Source organism: Notothenia rossii (genome assembly GCF_949606895.1).
Source record: "Notothenia rossii genome assembly, chromosome: 10".
Lineage (NCBI taxonomy): Eukaryota > Metazoa > Chordata > Actinopteri > Perciformes > Nototheniidae > Notothenia > Notothenia rossii.
The window spans coordinates 31,884,055-31,903,417 of record NC_136908.1 but is presented as its reverse complement, the minus strand read 5'-3'; the positions used below and the strand labels follow the sequence as shown (position 1 = coordinate 31,903,417).

Here is a 19,363-nt window from a genome sequence, read left to right as displayed (position 1 = left end):
GTGGCCGGGGCATTACAAAGCCCAAAACTGAGGACCTTGAACTGCCATAGTACCCGGCCGGTACAGAAAGCCGTTTTTGGTCTAGCCTCTGGGGCCAGAGGAACTTGGTAATACCCACTGCGGAGGTCCAAGGAAGAGAACCATGACATGACAACCCTGCAACCAGGTCCAGGGACTCATCGATGCGGGGAAGGGGGTATGAATCCTTCTTAGTGACCCCGTACACCGGTCTGTAGTCTGGGCACAGCCGCCAGCCACCTGTCTTCTTCGGGACCATGACTACCGGAACGGCCGACAGGCTGTTGGAGGGCTCGATGATGTCTGCCCCAGCATGCTTTGCATTGCCTCGTCGCAAGTCTGCTGACGAGCTAGGGGAAGACGGCGTGGGCGACACTTGATGGGACGCGCGTCCCCCGTATCAATCTCGTGTTCTACCAGATGCGTTCGGCCCACCTCCTCCTCCTTCATGGCAAAACTGCCCTGGAACTCTAGCATTAGCTGCCACAATTGCTCTTGCTGCTCTGGATTTAGGCCGCCACAGTTCTTCCTCCACACCTCCAATACTGCAGACGGAGCTTCTTCCACCCCAGTCTGGGGTAACTGAGGGGGGGCTGCGATCGGGTGGCACCGTCCGGGGGTGACCGGTGTGGAACTGTCCAGAGTGGGCGCCACCGTGGATACGGGAAAGGAGGTAGGATTTTCCTCCGTTCCTAGAGTACTCACAGTGTGTGTAGGGGGTCTCCCCGCAGGTTCAGCAGGGACGTGGATACGGGTCATAGTGATCAGCGGCCCCCCATGGAAACTCACTGTGCCTGCTAGAAAATCCAGACGGCACCCAGCCGCCCTCAAAAAGTCCAGACCCAGAATACACGAGTCCTGTACCGCCGCTATCCACACGGGGTGCTGCAATTCAACTCCCCCCACCGACACAGTCAGCATGCCTCTTCCTTTCATGGGTGCCAGCTCTCCTGTGACTGTGCGGAGACGCACCGCTGTCGTCTCCAACATAGTCCTACTGGGCCACACCTCTGGTCTCACTATGGTTACTGTAGAGCCTGTGTCCACCAGTGCAGTGCAGGGCACCCCTTCCACAGCGACAGGGACATAACAGGAATCCCCACCCCCAGCACGGCCCACCGCGACGTCAGGCTCCAAGCCTGTGTCGTCATCTTCTTCAGGAAGGCGTAGCGTCTGGCTCCCCCGGCTGTGCTGCCGGGCCCCTTCCTCTGATGTCTGTGTTGATGACAATAAAACGGTGGTTTGTTTGAGGAGTTTTTGGGCTTGGCTCCGCATCTTCCCCTTTATGCGGACCCCCCGTCATTTCCCTGGGTCCGGCGTGCCTTGGGGCAGTCTCTGGCCAAATGTCCCGGCTGACCACACCCCCGGCAGACCCTGGTACTTGTTCCGCGTGTTGGCTGCAAAGAAACAGCCCTTATCATTTCCGTCATCTCGGTAACCCATGCAGGCTTCTCCTCCCTGCAGCTCTTCACAGCCGATGGTACCGGCCCTCCATTGCTCCTCGCAGCTGCACTCCACACATCCTCTCTCTCCACAGCCATCTCCAAGGCCGCCTGCAAGGACTGTGGATGCTGCAGCTGTACCTCTACCCTCAATTCCACAGGGAGGAGAGCCCTGATGAACTGATCACGGGCCAGCTCACTCTGCACTCCGGGCGGCATGTGCGCATACGCCCGCCGCGTTAGGCTCTCCACATCATTAGCCAGCGCACGCAGCGTCTCCCCAGACTTCCTACAGCTGTTACTCAATTTGTTCCGGAGCAGCTCTGGCGGGAAACACTGTCCAAACCGCCTCTTCAAAGTCCCCGCTAATGCTTCATAGTTGTGCCAGTCCTCAGGGCTAAGCAGCAGCAGACATGACAGAGCCTCATCTGTGAGGCACAAAGCTAGCTGTAGTGCTTTGGTCTCTACTGACCACCCCCCGGCATGTGCAAGCAGTTCAAATTGGGCATGGAAAGCCTCCCATTCAGCCTTACCCGAGTACTTGGGTGTCTTCACGGACACGGCGGCTGCTACCGGTTGATGGGCGCCGCCATCGTTGTTTACATCCCGCTCAGTTTTGGCCCGAAACGCAGCTGAAGATGGCGACATTCCCGCGTCTCTAGCCATCCTCACCGCCGACTCCCTCAGGCGCTCTCTCGCCTCTCGTGCCTTCACAAACTCCCCACTCATGTTCCTCGACCACCCGCATGCTCCTTCTTCCTCTCCATCCCTACTTTCCTGCTTCACTCCCATCTTGTTGAACTTTTCCATCTCCGCTAGCTTACCTGCTAGCTCCGTGACGCAATTACGAACACCCGTCCGGATAGACGTCCTCCGTTCGAAAAGTCACTTCTGACACCAATGTAACGTTCACAGATGGAGTCGGAAACAGGCTTCCAGTTATTAGGCTTTAATAACTCTTATTTTCTAGATGATCACAGGTACAGGGATAGCTTGTGGGTTCAACCTCAAACACTCTCTCTCCACTTACACACACACTCCTATTTATTATAACCCAGACTACGTCAGAACTTCCCGCCCTCCCCCGTCTGCTTCCCCAACCACAGACCCGCACCTAGACCAGCATCACTGTGCAGCTCTGTGATCGGCAGAGAGACGGGGGATGCCTAAGTGACACCCTCAGCATCCTATCAGGGTCGCTACAGTATGAACTACACATCACAAGTATAATGCACAGCAATCCATAAGAGAAGTCCGATATGTTCATGAAACTCCCCAGGAGGCACCAACACTAACGTGGACGAGTGGACTCCGGAGTTTGCTGCATGAGTTGCAGTGTATTATCTGTGTACGGTCAGTCAGTGTATGTTTTGGTCATTGGATTTTTGTCTTTTCACAAATGGATATTCAAAAACAAAAAACGACTGGATATTTGATTTTCGTTTTCAAATTGAAAAACCAAAATTGAAATACAACGCGTTTTTTCTTTATCATGGTCAAAAATGGATTTACTAAACTTAAAAAACGGGATGATTTTCATTTTCTACTTCTCAAAACAAAAAATAATATCACTAGAAAACAGAAACAAAAACCCCCCCCGTTTATTCATATTCTGCTACCGGAAGTTGTCTTTCAAAATAAGAGCGCAGATGAGGATGGTCAATAATCTGTGTATCTACGGTACAATTGTTTTTCTTTATTAAACACGTAAACGGAAGAGCGTCTGAGAGGCCTTTTTGCTTTTTGCTTTTTACCTTACTAAATGGTCAAATGGTCCTTGGAGCGAGGGGCGGGGCGAAACTCACGGAAGTGATTTCAAAACAAAAGCACTCGTTTGCTAAAATCACACTTTGAATCACTGCAGTGTCCTGCTGAAGGAACGGTGATTATTATAAACAAGGGGAATTTAGCGATCACAACGAAAACGGCCAAGACACATATTGAGCCCAGAAAATTGATGTTGTTAAGGGCTGTAAATATAATAAGCCTATGTCTAAAATGGACAACATTGTTAGGAGATTTGAACTATACAGCGATTCTGCACTGGGGTCAGCTCAGCCGTCTCTCGAGTTTGTTATTATTTTTTCTGCCAATAGTTCTTCGTGAGATCGATCCTGTTGGACTCAGTAGGCTAGTAGTGAAACTACTCCGACAACAAGTACTATGAAGTACTTACTGCTTACTGTGTAATTTTTGAGTAATCCTCTGTCAATGTCCCCTCCTGAGAACAAGAATGCATGTTTCTCTGCTATTTTGAATCAGCGTTGAAACACCTTTCTTCATGAGACTGATATTGTTGGACAGAGTATTTTAAGAGGATATGGTAGACATGATATCAGCAATAGCCTACTTCCAGTCAGTACTCCAGCAGCAGCATTTTTACCCCTCGGAAAGTCTTGCCCGCTATTTAAATGGACTTTGATTGAAGTTAATAACAATATTGATATTCTATAGATATAGCATATTTGCTGCAGTCTTTCTGAACACTTTTAAAATAAAATACTGCAAATGAAGAATATTTGTAATGTTCTGCACAGATAGTGCCTAAATTTGAAAACACGTGGCAGCTTTATGAATACAGCAGATGAAAAGATTTGTGGAAGGATACATTTTTGGCTTCAATGGCTCTCTAGTAAAGGGTGTTTTATGGTTGCTTGTATTATCCTCAGATAGTGGTTTGTTTAAATACCTAGTGACATTTTAATAAATATTGCAAAAAAGGGCTCCAAAAAAGGCATATAACCATATTAGCCAGTGTGTATTTCTTCAAGCACCACAAGATTCATAGTTTATAAAGTACAATTCTGGGCCATTGATGGTGTTATTTCTCCAAACACATACAAAAAGGCCTGTTTTTGAAGCCTTCAAATGGTGCAGGAAAAGGACTTTACATTGTATTATACTTAAAGACAGGACTATTCAGTAAAGAGAAGAGGAAAAAGGAAAGCAAATTGTTATAATGGGTGATGTAACATTAAAGACAGATATAATATAAGGTCCTTGGCACTCAGACTCTAGAGGGGTCATTTTGTGATCATGGGGCATCACCCTTGTATACAGCATCAGGACAATATCATTAGGAGTCAGACACTGGAATTGTGCTGGAGGCGTTGACTGGGACTGATGGAAGGATGAGGTTGATGAGACTGAAGAATCTGCGAGGAACAAACTAGCGGCTGAGAAATAATCATATATTAAAAGACGGCAGCATCAGGGCAACCAGAGTGACAGAGTGTATCAGTGTGCAGTCTACCATCCTCTTAAAATACTCTGTCCAACAATATCAGTCTCATGAAGAAAGGTTTTTTTAACGCTTATTCAAAAATAGCAGAGAAACATGCATTCTCGTACTCAGGAGGGGACAGAGGAGTACTGGAAAATTACACAGTAAGTACTTCATAGTAGCCTACTTGTGGGGGTAGTTTCACTAGTACTGAGTCCAACAGGATCAATCTCACGAAGAACTAATGGCAACAAAAAAGAATTCCCTCATCAAACTTAGCAGAAGTGGCTTGATTTTGTTCTCAGCAGGGGACTTTGACAGAGTATTTCTCAATAAATACACAGTAAAAACATTTTTTGTCGAATTGGAAAATTTCGAAGCTCTATTGACTGACATGCAATGACTGGGACTGATGGAAGAATCTGCGAGGAATGAACTAGGAGCAGAGAAATAATCATATATTAAAAGACAGCAGCGAATAAGAGGCCAACAAGAGTGTGTCAGTGTGCTGAAGGATAGACCAGCTACCCAGGCCAGACTCTAAAGACTTTCCATGGGATAAAAATGCTTCCGGAGTACTGACTGGAAGGAGTGCTGATATCAAGTCTACCATCCTCTTAAAATACTCTGTCCAACAATATCAGTCTCATGAAGAAATTTTTTTTTAACACTTATTCAAAATAGCAGAGAAACATGCATTCTTGTTCTCAGGAGGGGACACAGAGGATTATTGGAAAAGTACACAGTAAGTAGGCTACTTCATTTTATTTCTGGTAGAAGTCAAACTAGAACCGAGTCCAACAGTGTCAGTTTCCTTAAGAACTTGTGGTAACAAATATTTGTATCACTCGTCAAATATAGCAGGAATAATGAAGAGCAGCTGATCTGAAAAAACAAACGCGAGAGGCGGCTGAGTTGACCGCAGTGCAGAACCGCTGTATAGTTTAAATCTCCTAACAATGTTGTCCATTTTAGACATAGGCTTATTATATTTACAGCCCTTAATAACATTCATTTTCTGGGCTCAATATGTGTCTTGGCCGTTTTCGTTGTGATCGCTAAATTCCCCTTGTTTATAATAATCACCGTTCCTTCAGCAGGATACTGTAGTGATTCAAGTGTGATTTTAGCAAACGAGTGCTTTTGTTTTGAAATCACTTCCGTGAGTTTCGCCCCGCCCCTCGCTCCAATGACCATTAGACCATTTAGTAAGGTAAAAAGCAAAAGGCAAAAAGACCTCTCGGACGACGAAGGTACGTTTTAACCGTTTGTTTTTTCGTTCTAATTGAAACAAAAAAAAAAGCAGAAACGGGTCTTTTTTTTGTTTTTCAATTTTGCCCCAAAATGAAAAAACGGAAATTCAGCTCGTTTTTTCGTTTTTCTGTTCTTACTGTTAAAACAAGTATACCACTCAATGTTTCGTTTCCATAAGTGGGTGTGTCTCCAGCGCCTCCTTGCTTCTGATTGGCTAGGGTGCCCTATGCTTGCGTTGTACTCTTCAAAATAAAGGCTCTACGTCTTTGCCTTTAGACTGCGTTACAAATATACGTATATTATTATATTCATACATACAAGTACAAGTCTGTCCGTATGTCTGTCTTTCTATGTATATGTCTGTCTCGATGTCTTTCTATCTCGATGTCTGTCTGTCTGTCTTTCTGTGACTATATTTTAGAGTTTAAAGCGTAGCCACTTTTACTCCACTACATGTATTTAAAACCTTTAGTAACTTTACAGATTTGGATTAATTATGTGAAATGTAATCAACACTTAAATCAGACTTTAGTTCCACCTGGAGTAAATTCACAAGCTACCCTGCAGTATACAAAGTCATTCAAACTAGCTGCACCTTTACCAGCTTTGAGAACACTTTCATGATCAATCATTATAAAACATATCATATATATTATTCTGAAATGGACCAATCTGCACAATGACTACTTTTACTGTCGCTACTTTCACTATATTTTGATGATAATACTTTTCTACTTTCACTTGAGGAACATTTTGAATGCAGGACTTTTACTGTAACAGAGTATTCCTACACTTTACTTTTACTCAAGTACAAGATCTGAGTACTTCTACTTTTACTCAAGTACAAGACCTGAGTACTTCTACTTTTACTCAAGTACAAGATCTGAGTACTTCTACTTTTACTGAAGTACAAGATCTAATTACTTCGACAACCTCTGATTAATGGTTGATTTCCAAATGTTCTGTTGGTGCGTGGATGATAAAATAATAGTGTTTGATTGTATTGCCTTACGTATGCAGCTATTTGCCTGTGTTTAGAAACATAATTAAACATACCATGGACACACATTCAAACTATTTTCCATTTATTAAACATTGCAGATGAACAATTAACAAGTCATACAGCTAAAGAAAACTACAACAATAATTTTCTGTATGATAATATCATGGAACCTGGAATTTGAACACACACCACTTAACAATAAACAATAAACTTAACAATAAACTTAACAATAAACGACTGAACTGCTGTCCACTTTAGGGTAGGGCCCTTAAAGCATCCAGTGCTGCAGACAGTCCAGCATCCTGCGTATACACTGGCTCCTGATCACTTGCCTTTACACATATCTTCTTACAATGCCTATGAGATCCTTTATCCCGTTTTGGAATGGTGGTGGCTCGTTATGAATGGCACGCTCAAAGAGTTCAGCAATGTCCGCATAGTTCCTTGCAAATTCTTGTTCAGCTGCTGTCTGGTGCTCCACAGTGGCAAATGGGTTTCTCCCAAACAGCGACACTCTTGTCAGAGAGGACCCCACGTCCTGATGATAGCAGTCTGCAGCATCTGTAGCTTCAGGCAAAAGATCTGCAGGCAGTCTCTTTGGGCACCCACCATGAGCAAGTTGATCTGGGATACCCTTACCTTAAAAAAAAACACAAATAAGTTGCCATTGTTAGTGGAATGTTACATATCATGCATATCAATGAACCTCATAGCCTGTGCTATTAGTACACTTCTTACAAACTTTAAAAAGCATGTTTTTAATTTGACTGTTTATGTACTTACCAGATATATATGTTTCATGCAATAAGAGCAATCTATAAACTAGATAGTAGATATGTCTTTACTCAGACAATTATTGAAATATTGTAATATATAGGCCTACATGCCACATTTAAACATTTCCATCAACCTAGTGTAAAAAAGGGGATACAGAGAGAAACAAATGTAGGATATAAGTACAACTTATAAAAATGCATAAAGAAGGTCACTTGTTATGGGGCTTAAGTAACATTCTGAAAACTGCTATAAAAACCTTGGATTCTGTGTGCATTCCAGGACTGCACCACCGGTCAAGTCCAATTTTGGCTACCTGACAGGTAGGAGTGGACACACAATATTGTGTGATGTTGTCTTCGAGGTTTAGTTCCTCCTGGTCAACAAGGTGGTTGAGTGCGCCTTTCAGAGGGTAGTTTACCCTGTTGTTTACCTCTGGCCACATCCTTTCTATAATATGATTCTGTAATTTAAAGTAAACAAAAATGAGAAGAGTCAAATGTAGAGAGCACATTGTAATTTCCCATTGTTCATTTCCCAATTTCTTTCCCAATTTCCGGCTTCGTATTTTATCCATTTCCTGTTGTATCCAGTTCAAAAGTACTGTGTATCTCTCCTATGTCATAGGAAAAAGCTAGCAGTCCCCTAGAGAAGTTTAGTGAACGCCATGGGTCTATTGACAGCTTTATCAGCTAGCAGTTGGGTGAATAATGGAATGAGATCAGAAATATTTTTATTTGTCTCGCCACAGGGTAATTTACATGATTACAGCAGATAAAGTGAGGAATAAAAGACAAAAATGGCTATGTGGGGATTGTCCACAGTATTGAGTATGTAAGTCGCTTTGGATAAAAGCGTCTAACAAGTAACATGTAATGTAATGTATGAACACGTTGATTGCAATTCAGATAAAAAAACAACTCGCCTGTGTTGACTTTGTTTGCATGTATGGCTGTCTGCCTGTGTTATTCCGGTAGTCTGCCAATTTCTCCTGCATGAAAAGAGTCAAGTAGAATTATTTTCCATGGTCTACTCGGATTTGGTCCTACATTCCATATCGTAGGACAGCACTCCTGCAAAACAGCGATACAAAAGTCTTATGACATGTAACAGAATTTCATGTTTGTTGTTACAACCTAAGCATTGCTAAAGCGAATTTTGTACGCAGTTAAAATGTTGATCTCATCAATCAATTACCAAGTAACGTACAATATACAGTGGTTACCTGTCAGTAGTTTTCGATTTACAATATTTTTCCCAAATAAAACTGTTCAAATAAAGCTACATTTAGCCATTGTGTTTTTATTTAGCTAAACGTTTACTAAATTATTTACTGTCTGCTGCTTGCAACCTTTTTATTAGGTTATTATTATATTATTATAACAGAAACAGGGCACTGAAACTTACTGGTAAACCTCTTGATATATGGCAAGTTTGTTTTTCACTGGCATGGTGGAGTGGCTTACAATGTTGCTGGAGAATCCGTCCACGGCAAGGACGTGGGTCACCCCATACATCACCAGTTTCTCGTTTTGGTCAATGTGCAATTTGTGACCCATGTACTCTGCACTGTATGGCACTGGATTTAAATTCCTTAATCTCTGAGGAATTAAACACAATGTTATTGTTCTCACAATATGTTCACAGCAATGTACAATACAGGAACATCTAGATGTTTTTTAATAATACCTACACGATACCGATCTGCATGATATGGCTGGTTAGTTTCTCTGAGGACACGGCCAACACGCCCCTCTGATGCTCGGATTCCTTTTGAGGCCAGGTAACCAGTCATCATTTTTCTTCCATATGTTGGTCCAGTCTGAATTTGTAAACACAAAACAAAAACTAAATAGGACCAAGGTACGTTTTAACTGTTTTTTTTTGTTCTAATTGAACCAAAAAACCCCAGAAAAGTTATCTCATTATTATTTACACAATTATGTCCAAAGTTATTAGTGAGTATTTCTGTCACATCATTGTTAAGCCTCAACTCAGCTCCTACGTCTCAAAGAAAACCCATAATTCAGGGCTCGTTACATTTGTTTGTATTGTGAGAATAATCAATATACATATTAAACCGGAACTTTAGTCCACTGATGTATTGTTCCCCCACGGACAAATATCGGGGGTAGTAGCTTCCGGAACCGGAAGTTGCATTGTTTTTAGCATTCACAGTAGGATGTAGCATATCAAGCAGCATTAGTGAAGAGATGGATAAAAGCCTCCACTCCCCACCAGCTCGTCTACTGTTGGGTAGCTAGGTCCAGACATGGTGCCGCAGGGACGGTCTGGGGTAACCAACACCACACGCATCACTCACTCCAACACCTGGTCCACTGCTGCTTTCACATATCTCACTGCCTACCAACTCCTAGCCAATCAGTTAATAACCACTGCAAATACACTACCTTGGCTACTCTCATCTGCTGCTACCTTTCATCTGCTGCTTGGACTATCTCTCCCGCTGCTTCAGCCTACTACACCACCAACCTCTCGCCCTCTCATCTACACTGCTGCTGACCTCCACAGCCTCAACAACAACCATCGTCTCCCTGCTGCTACTGCCACCGCAGCTAGCGCCGCTGGGATCCTCCGCCGACGCCGCTACATCCACCGGGGCGCTGGCCTCCCCCGCAACCGACACCTCCCTGACGGTTCACCCATCCCCTCACTCTGGACTATCCCCCACCCCCCCGCCATCCCCATCCACCGCACTGCCAACCTCAACAACCTTTGTACCCCCTCCCCTGCTCCACCATCCATCTCCCTCGCACTCCTGAACTGCCGCTCCCTCTCCAACAAATCACCTGTTATACACAAACTGCTACTGGACAATAACATTGATCTGCTTCTCCTCTGTGAAACATGGCAACAGCCCCTGGACTTCTACGCTCTCAACCAAGCCACTCCCTCCAACTACAGTTTCACTGCCAGACCCCGCCTCTCCGGGCGCGGGGGTGGTCTCGCTGTTCTCCACAAACAATCCCTACACATCACTGAACTGAACCTCAACCTCCCACCTATCTCATCCTTTGAACACCTTGCTTTCTCCCTCCCCAACTCTATCACTACTGTTCTAATCTACCGTCCCCCGAAGCCACACCCCTCTTTCCTCTCTGAACTGTCTGAACTACTCACCATTGCATCCTCTCTATCTTCCCACCTCCTACTTACCGGCGACTTCAACATCCACATGGATCAGCCCAATGCCCCCCTGACATCTGACTTCCTCTCCCTCCTTGACTGCTTCCACCTCACCCAACACATTGACTTCCCCACCCATACCAAAGGCCACATTCTGGACTTAGTCTGCTCCTCCTTTCTACCATTATCTAACCCCCAGCCCCTCCCCTTCCCACTCTCTGATCATCTCTGCATCCTCTTCTCCGCCCCTCTACCCTCCCCCCACAACCCCAAAAAACGCACCATCTCCTACCGCAACATCAAGGCAGTCAACCCCCTCACGCTCTCCCAGCTCATATCCTCTGCCTTCCCGCCCGACTCTGCCCCCTCTTCCCCTGACGACTATGCCACCACACTCAACTCAATTCTCTCTGACTCCCTCGACTCTCTGGCCCCCTGGAAAACCTCCTCTGTTTCATTCACCAACCCCGCCCCCTGGTACACCCCGGAACTCCGTACCATGAAACAGACCGGCCGTCAACTTGAAAGATTGTTCAAACGAACCCACCTCACCGTCCACGCCGAAGCCTATAAAGTTCACATCTCCTCCTACCGTGATGCTCTCCAAGCCGCCAAATCTGCCCACTTCTCCACCCTCATCGACAGCACCAACCGGAACCCCCGCATCCTGTTTTCCACCATCAATAAATTGCTCCAGCCACCTGACATCAATCCACCCTCCTCCCCTGACCTATGCAACTCCTTCCTCCTCGCCTTCAACAACAAAGTTTCACAAATCAACAGCTCCCTAACTGCCATGACCACTATCTCCTCCAACCCCCACGCCCCCCCTCCTCTCCCAGTCCACCCGCCCTTCCCTCCCCTCACTGCCTTCTCTCCTGTTGACTCCTCCCACATCCTAGCCATCATCACCTCATCCAAAACAACCACCTGCTTTCTTGACCCCCTCCCTACGACCCTAACTAAGGCCTGCCTCCCTGTCCTCATCCCCCACCTCACCACCCTCTTCAACCAATCTCTATCCCTTGGTCTTGTTCCCTCCATCTACAAACTTGCCTCCATCACCCCCATCCTCAAAAAGCCCACCCTTGACCCAGCCAACCTCTCCAACTACCGCCCCATCTCCAACCTGCCATTCCTCTCCAAAACACTGGAGCGTATTGTCGCCACCCAGCTCCACACCCACCTCCAGTCCAACAACCTCTATGAACCCCTCCAGTCTGGTTTTCGCCCACTCCACAGCACTGAAACAGCCCTGGTCAAAGTAATCAACGATCTCCTCTCCTCTGCAGACTCCGGTGCCCTCAACATCCTGCTACTACTAGACCTCAGCGCAGCCTTTGACACTGTGAATCACTCAATCCTCCTACAAAGGCTGCGCCAACAGGGTGTTGAGGGCTCCGCTCTCGACTGGCTCACCTCCTACCTCACCGACAGGCAACAATTCATCTCCCTCTCTGGCCACACATCCGCCCTCTCCCCAGTCACACAGGGGGTCCCCCAGGGCTCAGTCCTCGGCCCCCTCCTCTTCATCTGCTATCTTTTCCCCCTTGGTCACATTATTCGCAACCTCAACCTTGATTTCCACTGTTACGCCGATGACACCCAGATCTACATCACCACCAAATCCCCTCACAACCCTCCCCTCACCCATATCGAAACCTGCATCTCTTCAATAAAAACATGGCTGACTCACAATTTCCTTAAACTCAACAGTGATAAAACAGAGCTACTCATCATAGGCACCAGATCAACCCTCAATAAAACAGGACCCATTTCACTCACCATTGAGAATTCGACCATCACCCCCTCCCCCCTGGCACGCAATCTTGGCGTTATCCTGGACCCCACCCTCTCCTTTGACCCCCATGTCAGCTCCATCATCAAGATCTCCTACTTCCACCTCCGCCGCATTGCCAAAATCAAACACTACCTCCCCCCCCGTGCTGCTGAATCCCTCATCCATGCCTTCATCACCTCCCGCCTCGACTATTGCAACGCCCTCCTCACTGGCATCTCCTCCCATTCCCTCCATAGACTCCAAATGGTACAAAACTCTGCTGCCCGCCTCCTCACCCACACCCGGACCCGTGAACACATCACTCCCGTTCTCCGCTCTCTTCACTGGCTCCCCATCAAACAACGCATCATCTTCAAAACACTCCTCCTCACCTATAAAGCCCTTCACCACCTAGCCCCCCCCTACCTCTCTGACCTCCTCATCCCCTACAACCCCCCCCGAGCCCTCCGATCCTCCTCCACTCTCTCCCTCACAGTACCACCATCAAGACTCAAAACATTTGGCAACAGAGCATTCTCCAGATCAGCACTCCGCCTCTGGAACTCCCTCCCCCAATCTGTCCGCCACTCTCCCACACTGTCTACCTTCAAAACCCAGTTGAAAACATACCTCTTCTCCCAAGCCTTCAACTTACCCTACCCCCCAACCCACTGACTTCACTCACACCCCACGCTGTATCTCTTATTCACCCCACGCTGCATCTCTTATTCATACATTCATCAACTTTTTCTTTCCTCTTTTCCATTATGTTGTCTTTTGCTCGTTGTCCTATGCTTGCTCCCCCCCTGTGTTGTCCTTTGCCTGTTCATGTAATGTTCATGTTCAATTTTCTTGTCCAATATGTTGTCTTCTGCCTGTTCACCCCCTTTCTGTACTTTTAATTTTTTTTGTAAGCGACTTTGGGTTATTGAAAAGCGCTATATAAATAAAAGTTATTATTATTATTATTATTATTAAAAACGTGTGTAGTTACATACTAAACACACCGTCTCCAACTGCCACTCATCGATGCTAACATATCAACTGTTACTATATGGTTAACTATAATGTATATAGCTATTTAAATGCTTATGAATGGATGTTTAGCTACGTCAATAGAGGGCAACGGAATATGACGCCGCCAACCAATGGGAGAAGACTGGAAGTACCAGAGTTTATAATCGGAGCTGAAACGTTTATACGGCCCTTCTCCTGTTGCAGCCTCAGAGGAACGTCATGTTTACTATCATTAAAACCCTGTCAATTTTAAAAGAAATTTCTTGGATTCTTTCTGGCCATTTACTCCTCCCAGCATTCCGAAGCCCAACAGTAGGCTATAGAGTCGTGCAGTGACACGTCCTAAAATCATAAATCTTTCGATTCGATTTATGATTATAAAATTATAAAAGTAGGGTAGACATGTGGAAATTATCCGACTGAACAAACCGTGTTCCGTCTCTTAAATGTGTGTCAACCGCAGACATTATTTCGAGCTATTTTCCAAAATCCTATGGCGAAATTGCATAGCTTTTTTGTCGAGGGAACCAGAAGGAACTTACTTCCGGGTTTTAGGACGCTTCACTACACCACTCTATTACTATGAAGTAATAAGTACAGTACTTGAGTAAATCTACGTAATTACTTTACATCACTGAATTAAGCCATAGTCCTACCTCACCTCAACAGCTGCTTTAGCAACCTCTACTTCCAGTTGGGAATCGTGCACTCGCTCTCTGCCTATACCATTTTGGGTAAAAAAGCGACGGATATTTGTTTGGGAGAACCCTTTTGTTATGCCACATTCATACTGGAGATGATCGGATATATTTTGATCAGTATAACCATCTTTTATCATACTTTGTATAACTTCTCTGTAGGCCAACAAACTGGACTCCATTATTATTACTAAGGAGGGTGACTATATTTCCCGCAATCAAACTTTCCTGTCATGCGCACAGCGGTCCTGGTGTAAATTGATGGTACATTTACGGCACCATGCTGTAAATGCACCCTGTGTAATGCACACATTACCGCCAAGAACGACTTGTCGGACACGGCGATAGCAATATATTGTTAACAATAAACACGGAGATGGAGTCATACTTTCTTTTCAGAGGCAGCCAGCGAGTTACTCTTAAAATAGACAACATGCGCGTCGACAGAATCAGCCGCATTTTTCAGGTATTTTTAAGAGATCCGTGATTAATTATTGATTGAACAGGCACATGGTGTGTTAACGTGTAACAAGCTAACCTTGTTTCAATAGCAATAAAGCTACGACTCGTCTGGACGAGAGAGTCAGTTAATCATTCAATTAAAAAATTGTAAACAGTGTTTAGATATCACATTGTAAATGGGGAAGGATATTATTAGGATGTTATCGGATGTTATCCTTAATTTGGTGCACAAAATAGACATGGCATGAAAAGATGTGAAAAGATTCAATGATAATTATTTTATATGAACTGTTTTGCACAAATAACTGCATAACTATAATTGAACTTTGCAGAAGCGAAGCAAGAAGAAACTTAAAAACAGCATTTACTTGGTGACAGCCCTGAGACAATTTAGTCGTACAGTCCAGCAAGACATTTATTTATAAACTATATCAGTGACATTTAGATTGATACTGAGGTCTGATATCGGCATATAAATAATCTTGAGGATTAACTACTAACTGTATGTTTTTTTAATACAATTAATAAACCACTACCACCATTGAAGAAACGACACAAAGGAAGAAATTATGCAAGGACACACATGGAAAGACAAAGAACAATGTAGTGATTGTTTAAAAGGAAATTGTGAAATATATATAACCTGTTATTTTCTTTTAGGTCAACGCAGGTAGCCTTTTCATCACTGATGCCGCCAACGTTGCGGTTTTTCCATTGGATAGTGGGTGTTTCTGCTCCCTGGACCTCTCTGATCACGGTCATTATGAGGTTCATGGAGAAAAACCTGGGGAGACTCAAAGGATCCAGACAGAGCCAGCTGAGTCACGGCCGTTTGCTTTTCGTCATAGTCAGCCAATGTCTACTGCAAACATGAGTCAGTTGACTAGATCAATTAGCACCCCTCGGTCATTTCAAAGGTAATGAGAGGCCCATTTCATACGTTGGCATGCTTTAGAATGTTACGTTTTAGTCCATGTTGCTAACTAAATGTGTGTCACTGTTCTTTTTGCATTACAGGTCAATACATGTGTCAGAAATAATGGATGGAAAGATTGTTTCCACAAGGGTGGTCATGATCAGATTTGTTGAATCAGAGGCAAGCGTTCCACTGATCACAGGAAAAGTGAATGTGGCCATGGGAGACAGTGAGGAGTACATCCTTACAGACACCGTTGGGAATGAAATCGTTGAGTCTGAAGGGACAATTGGTAAATATAATTATTCTATATTTCATTTTCATTTGTGCAAAAGATAATGGTCTGAAAGTGCTATCAGTACAACAATGTGCCCCTTTTAACATTTTATTTTCACGTGTCTTTACTCCTTATTTCTCTCATAAAGGGTCTTTGTACTGGAGGCCGAATGCAAGAAAGATCCATGCTGTTGAGAGCTCTGCTTTCAGGCAATGGCGTCGAAGAGGCTCAAGAAGCAGGTGTGGTTGAATAACAAAACTGATTTTGTCTGGAGAAGGTTTGAACTGATCTATCAATAGGGATAATAATGTAATGTGTAATGAAGGGCACTCAAACTGAAGGGTCACGATATGCAGCATTTCACTTTATTTTACTCGCTAACAACAGACTGGCAAAACCCTCTCATTATTTGAAAAAGGCTGCTTTCTGGCCATTTAGTATTTTTGCAGCTCAAGGGCTATATACGTTTGCCATCTGGGGCAGACATGCATAAGCATGGGCTTCACTGTAGCACACCTTAGTACTCTGTGGGTCAGCACATGGTATGAAGAGTCACAGTCAACATCCGTTCTACAATCAGCATTTATAAACAATATCCTTGAAATGTAATTTCAAGAAATGAAATGTTTCCACATGCTCTTGTTTATTTAGCATCATCTAATTTGCCATGGAATACATAACTTTCTTTAATCTCTAATAAAATGAAGAAAAAATCTTAAATGACTGCTAATACTTAAACTATTTTCAAAATGTGACAAAAACAGAAATGAGCTATCTGAAGTCCACACACTGAGCAACAAGGTGGAGGAACTGCTGGATGCATCCCACGGCCTGGAAGAAGTCACCAGGAAGATTTCTGACATAGTGGCAGCCAGCCAGGACTTGGTAGTACCAAGGCCAGAAGTCAAACAGGCATTTAGCTGTTTGATCTGCAGAGGTATTGTTTTCATCTTCTCTTTGAATAATGCTCAGTGTAACAAACAGTATTTAAAAAATAAAACATATAGGTGCCGGATTTTCATATTATTCTAAGTTAATCTTTTCAAATCTATTTCTGAACAGTATCTTTCTCAGTTTGAGTGCATGCTTCAGAAATACAGTCCATGACATCAATCAGTAACTATCAGCATATCTTTAAAAATCTGTCTTTTTTCTTTTTAAAGACACAATGACTGGACCCATGTTTTCCTCCTGCTGCCGAAGCATGGTGGGATGCAGGCTCTGTGTGGAGGAGTGGAGGATAACATCTCCCCAATGCCTTAAGTGCAGGGATCAGGAGCCAGTGTATACCCAGGTTGCTGGACTGTCTGCAGCACTGGATGCTTTAAGGGCCCTACCCTAAAGTGGACAGCAGTTCAGTCGTTTATTGTTAAGTTTATTGTTAAGTTTATTGTTTATTGTTAAGTGGTGTGTGTTCAAATTCCAGGTTCCATGATATTATCATACAGAAAATTATTGTTGTAGTTTTCTTTAGCTGTATGACTTGTTAATTGTTCATCTGCAATGTTTAATAAATGGAAAATAGTTTGAATGTGTGTCCATGGTATGTTTAATTATGTTTCTAAACACAGGCAAATAGCTGCATACGTAAGGCAATACAATCAAACACTATTATTTTATCATCCACGCACCAACAGAACATTTGGAAATCAACCATTTATCAGAAGTTGTCGAAGTACTCAGGTCTTGTACTTGAGTAAAAGTAGAAGTACTCAGATCTTGTACTTGAGTAAAAGTAGAAGTACTCAGATCTTGTACTTCAGTAAAAGTAGAAGTACTCAGATCTTGTACTTGAGTAAAAGTAGAAGTATTCAGATCTTGTACTTCAGTAAAAGTAGAAGTACTCAGATCTTTTACTTGAGTAAAAGTAGAAGTACTCAGGTCTTGTACTTGAGTAAAAGTAGAAGTACTCAGATCTTGTACTTGAGTAGAAGTACTCAGATATTTTACTTGAGTAAAAGTAGAAGTACTCAGATCTTGTACTTGAGTAAAAGTAGAAGTACTCAGATCTTTTACTTGAGTAAAAGTAGAAGTACTCAGGTCTTGTACTTGAGTAGAAGTACTCAGATATTTTACTTGAGTAAAAGTAGAAGTACTCAGATCTTGTACTTGAGTAAAAGTAGAAGTACTCAGATCTTGTACTTGAGTAAAAGTAGAAGTACCAGAGTGTAGGAATACTCTGTTACAGTAAAAGTCCTGCATTCAAAATGTTCCTCAAGTGAAAGTAGAAAAGTATTATCATCAAAATATAGTGAAAGTAGCGACAGTAAAAGTAGTCATTGTGCAGATTGGTCCATTTCAGAATAATATATATGATATGTTTTATAATGATTGATCATGAAAGTGTTCTCAAAGCTGGTAAAGGTGCAGCTAGTTTGAATGACTTTGTATACTGCAGGGTAGCTTGTGAATTTACTCCAGGTGGAACTAAAGTCTGATTTAAGTGTTGATTACATTTCACATAATTAATCCAAATCTGTAAAGTTACTTAAGGTTTTAAATACATGTAGTGGAGTAAAAGTGGCTACGCTTTAAACTCTAAAATATAGTCACAGAAAGACAGACAGACAGACATCGAGATAGAAAGACATCGAGACAGACATATACATAGAAAGACAGACATACGGACAGACTTGTACTTGTATGTATGAATATAATAATATACGTATATTTGTAACGCAGTCTAAAGGCAAAGACGTAGAACCTTTATTTTGAAGAGTACAACGCAAGCATAGGGCACCCTAGCCAATCAGAAGCAAGGAGGCGCTGGAGACACACCCACTTATGGAAACGAAACATTGAGTGGTATACTTGTTTTAACAGTAAGAACAGAAAAACGAAAAAACGAGCTGAATTTCCGTTTTTTCATTTCGGGGCAAAATTGAAAAACAAAAAAAGACCCGTTTCTGCTTTTTTTTTTTGTTTCAATTAGAACGAAAACAAAAAAAGGTTAAAACGTACCTTTGTCTCGTACGCTCTTCCGTTTACGTGTTTAATAAAGAAAAACAATTGGACGGTAGATACACGGATTGAAAATACCAGCGCCGTATAGATAGAAGAGTTACGACAGCGGAAGTCCAAAAACGGTTATCGTCACGTGGTTCATGCAGACGAGAATCGTTCCCCGGAAGTTCATGGCGGGCAATGTGAATGCATTGATAACAGGAGATAGAACTTCGACTTTTGGTAATTATTAGTGAATAAAGGTTTTGATTTGCAATATTTATACAACAAATCGATATGTGTATGTATTTACATCAATATGTTTTAAAAAATAAAATAGAATTTGCTAATATTAAGTGATAATATTAGGATTAGTGTGAACAACTAGTTTACATGTTAGGCTAACAGC

The 19,363-nt window shown here is 43.3% G+C and overlaps 2 protein-coding genes across 2 annotated transcripts; one reads left to right on the top strand and one right to left on the bottom strand.

Annotated features, from left to right (window-relative positions):
- Positions 1-5,918: 5,918 nt before the first annotated feature.
- On the top strand, positions 5,919-17,585 carry LOC307021836 (uncharacterized protein). Its single transcript, XM_079654312.1, has 6 exons — positions 5,919-5,936; positions 15,479-15,735; positions 15,836-16,026; positions 16,160-16,250; positions 16,776-16,948; positions 17,175-17,585. Exons 2-6 carry the CDS (start codon positions 15,674-15,676, stop codon positions 17,351-17,353), a joined length of 696 nt encoding a protein of 231 aa, XP_079510438.1. The 5' UTR covers positions 5,919-5,936; positions 15,479-15,673; the 3' UTR covers positions 17,354-17,585.
- LOC307021837 (uncharacterized protein) lies at positions 6,877-14,470 on the bottom strand. Its single transcript, XM_079654313.1, has 6 exons — positions 14,320-14,470; positions 9,408-9,536; positions 9,181-9,315; positions 8,640-8,705; positions 7,974-8,177; positions 6,877-7,579 (listed from the first exon to the last, which is right to left on the bottom strand). The coding sequence occupies exons 2-6, from the start codon at positions 9,510-9,512 to the stop codon at positions 7,460-7,462; spliced, it is 630 nt and encodes a 209-aa protein (XP_079510439.1). The 5' UTR covers positions 9,513-9,536; positions 14,320-14,470; the 3' UTR covers positions 6,877-7,459.
- Positions 17,586-19,363: the final 1,778 nt, after the last annotated feature.

Bases quoted from the DNA above. Each gene is read 5' to 3' on its own strand.
- LOC307021836 (XM_079654312.1), top strand. From the start codon at position 15,674: ATGTCTACTGCAAACATGAGTCAGTTGACTAGATCAATTAGCACCCCT. The intron at 16,027-16,159 runs GTAAATATAATT...TCTCTCATAAAG, and splicing joins TGAGTCTGAAGGGACAATTG to GGTCTTTGTACTGGAGGCCG. The intron at 16,949-17,174 runs GTATTGTTTTCA...TTCTTTTTAAAG, and splicing joins TAGCTGTTTGATCTGCAGAG to ACACAATGACTGGACCCATG.
- LOC307021837 (XM_079654313.1), bottom strand. From the start codon at position 9,512: ATGATGACTGGTTACCTGGCCTCAAAAGGAATCCGAGCATCAGAGGGG. The intron at 9,316-9,407 runs GTAGGTATTATT...TTAATTCCTCAG, and splicing joins ATCATGCAGATCGGTATCGT to AGATTAAGGAATTTAAATCC. The intron at 8,706-9,180 runs GTAAGCCACTCC...CTTTTCATGCAG, and splicing joins ACGGATTCTCCAGCAACATT to GAGAAATTGGCAGACTACCG.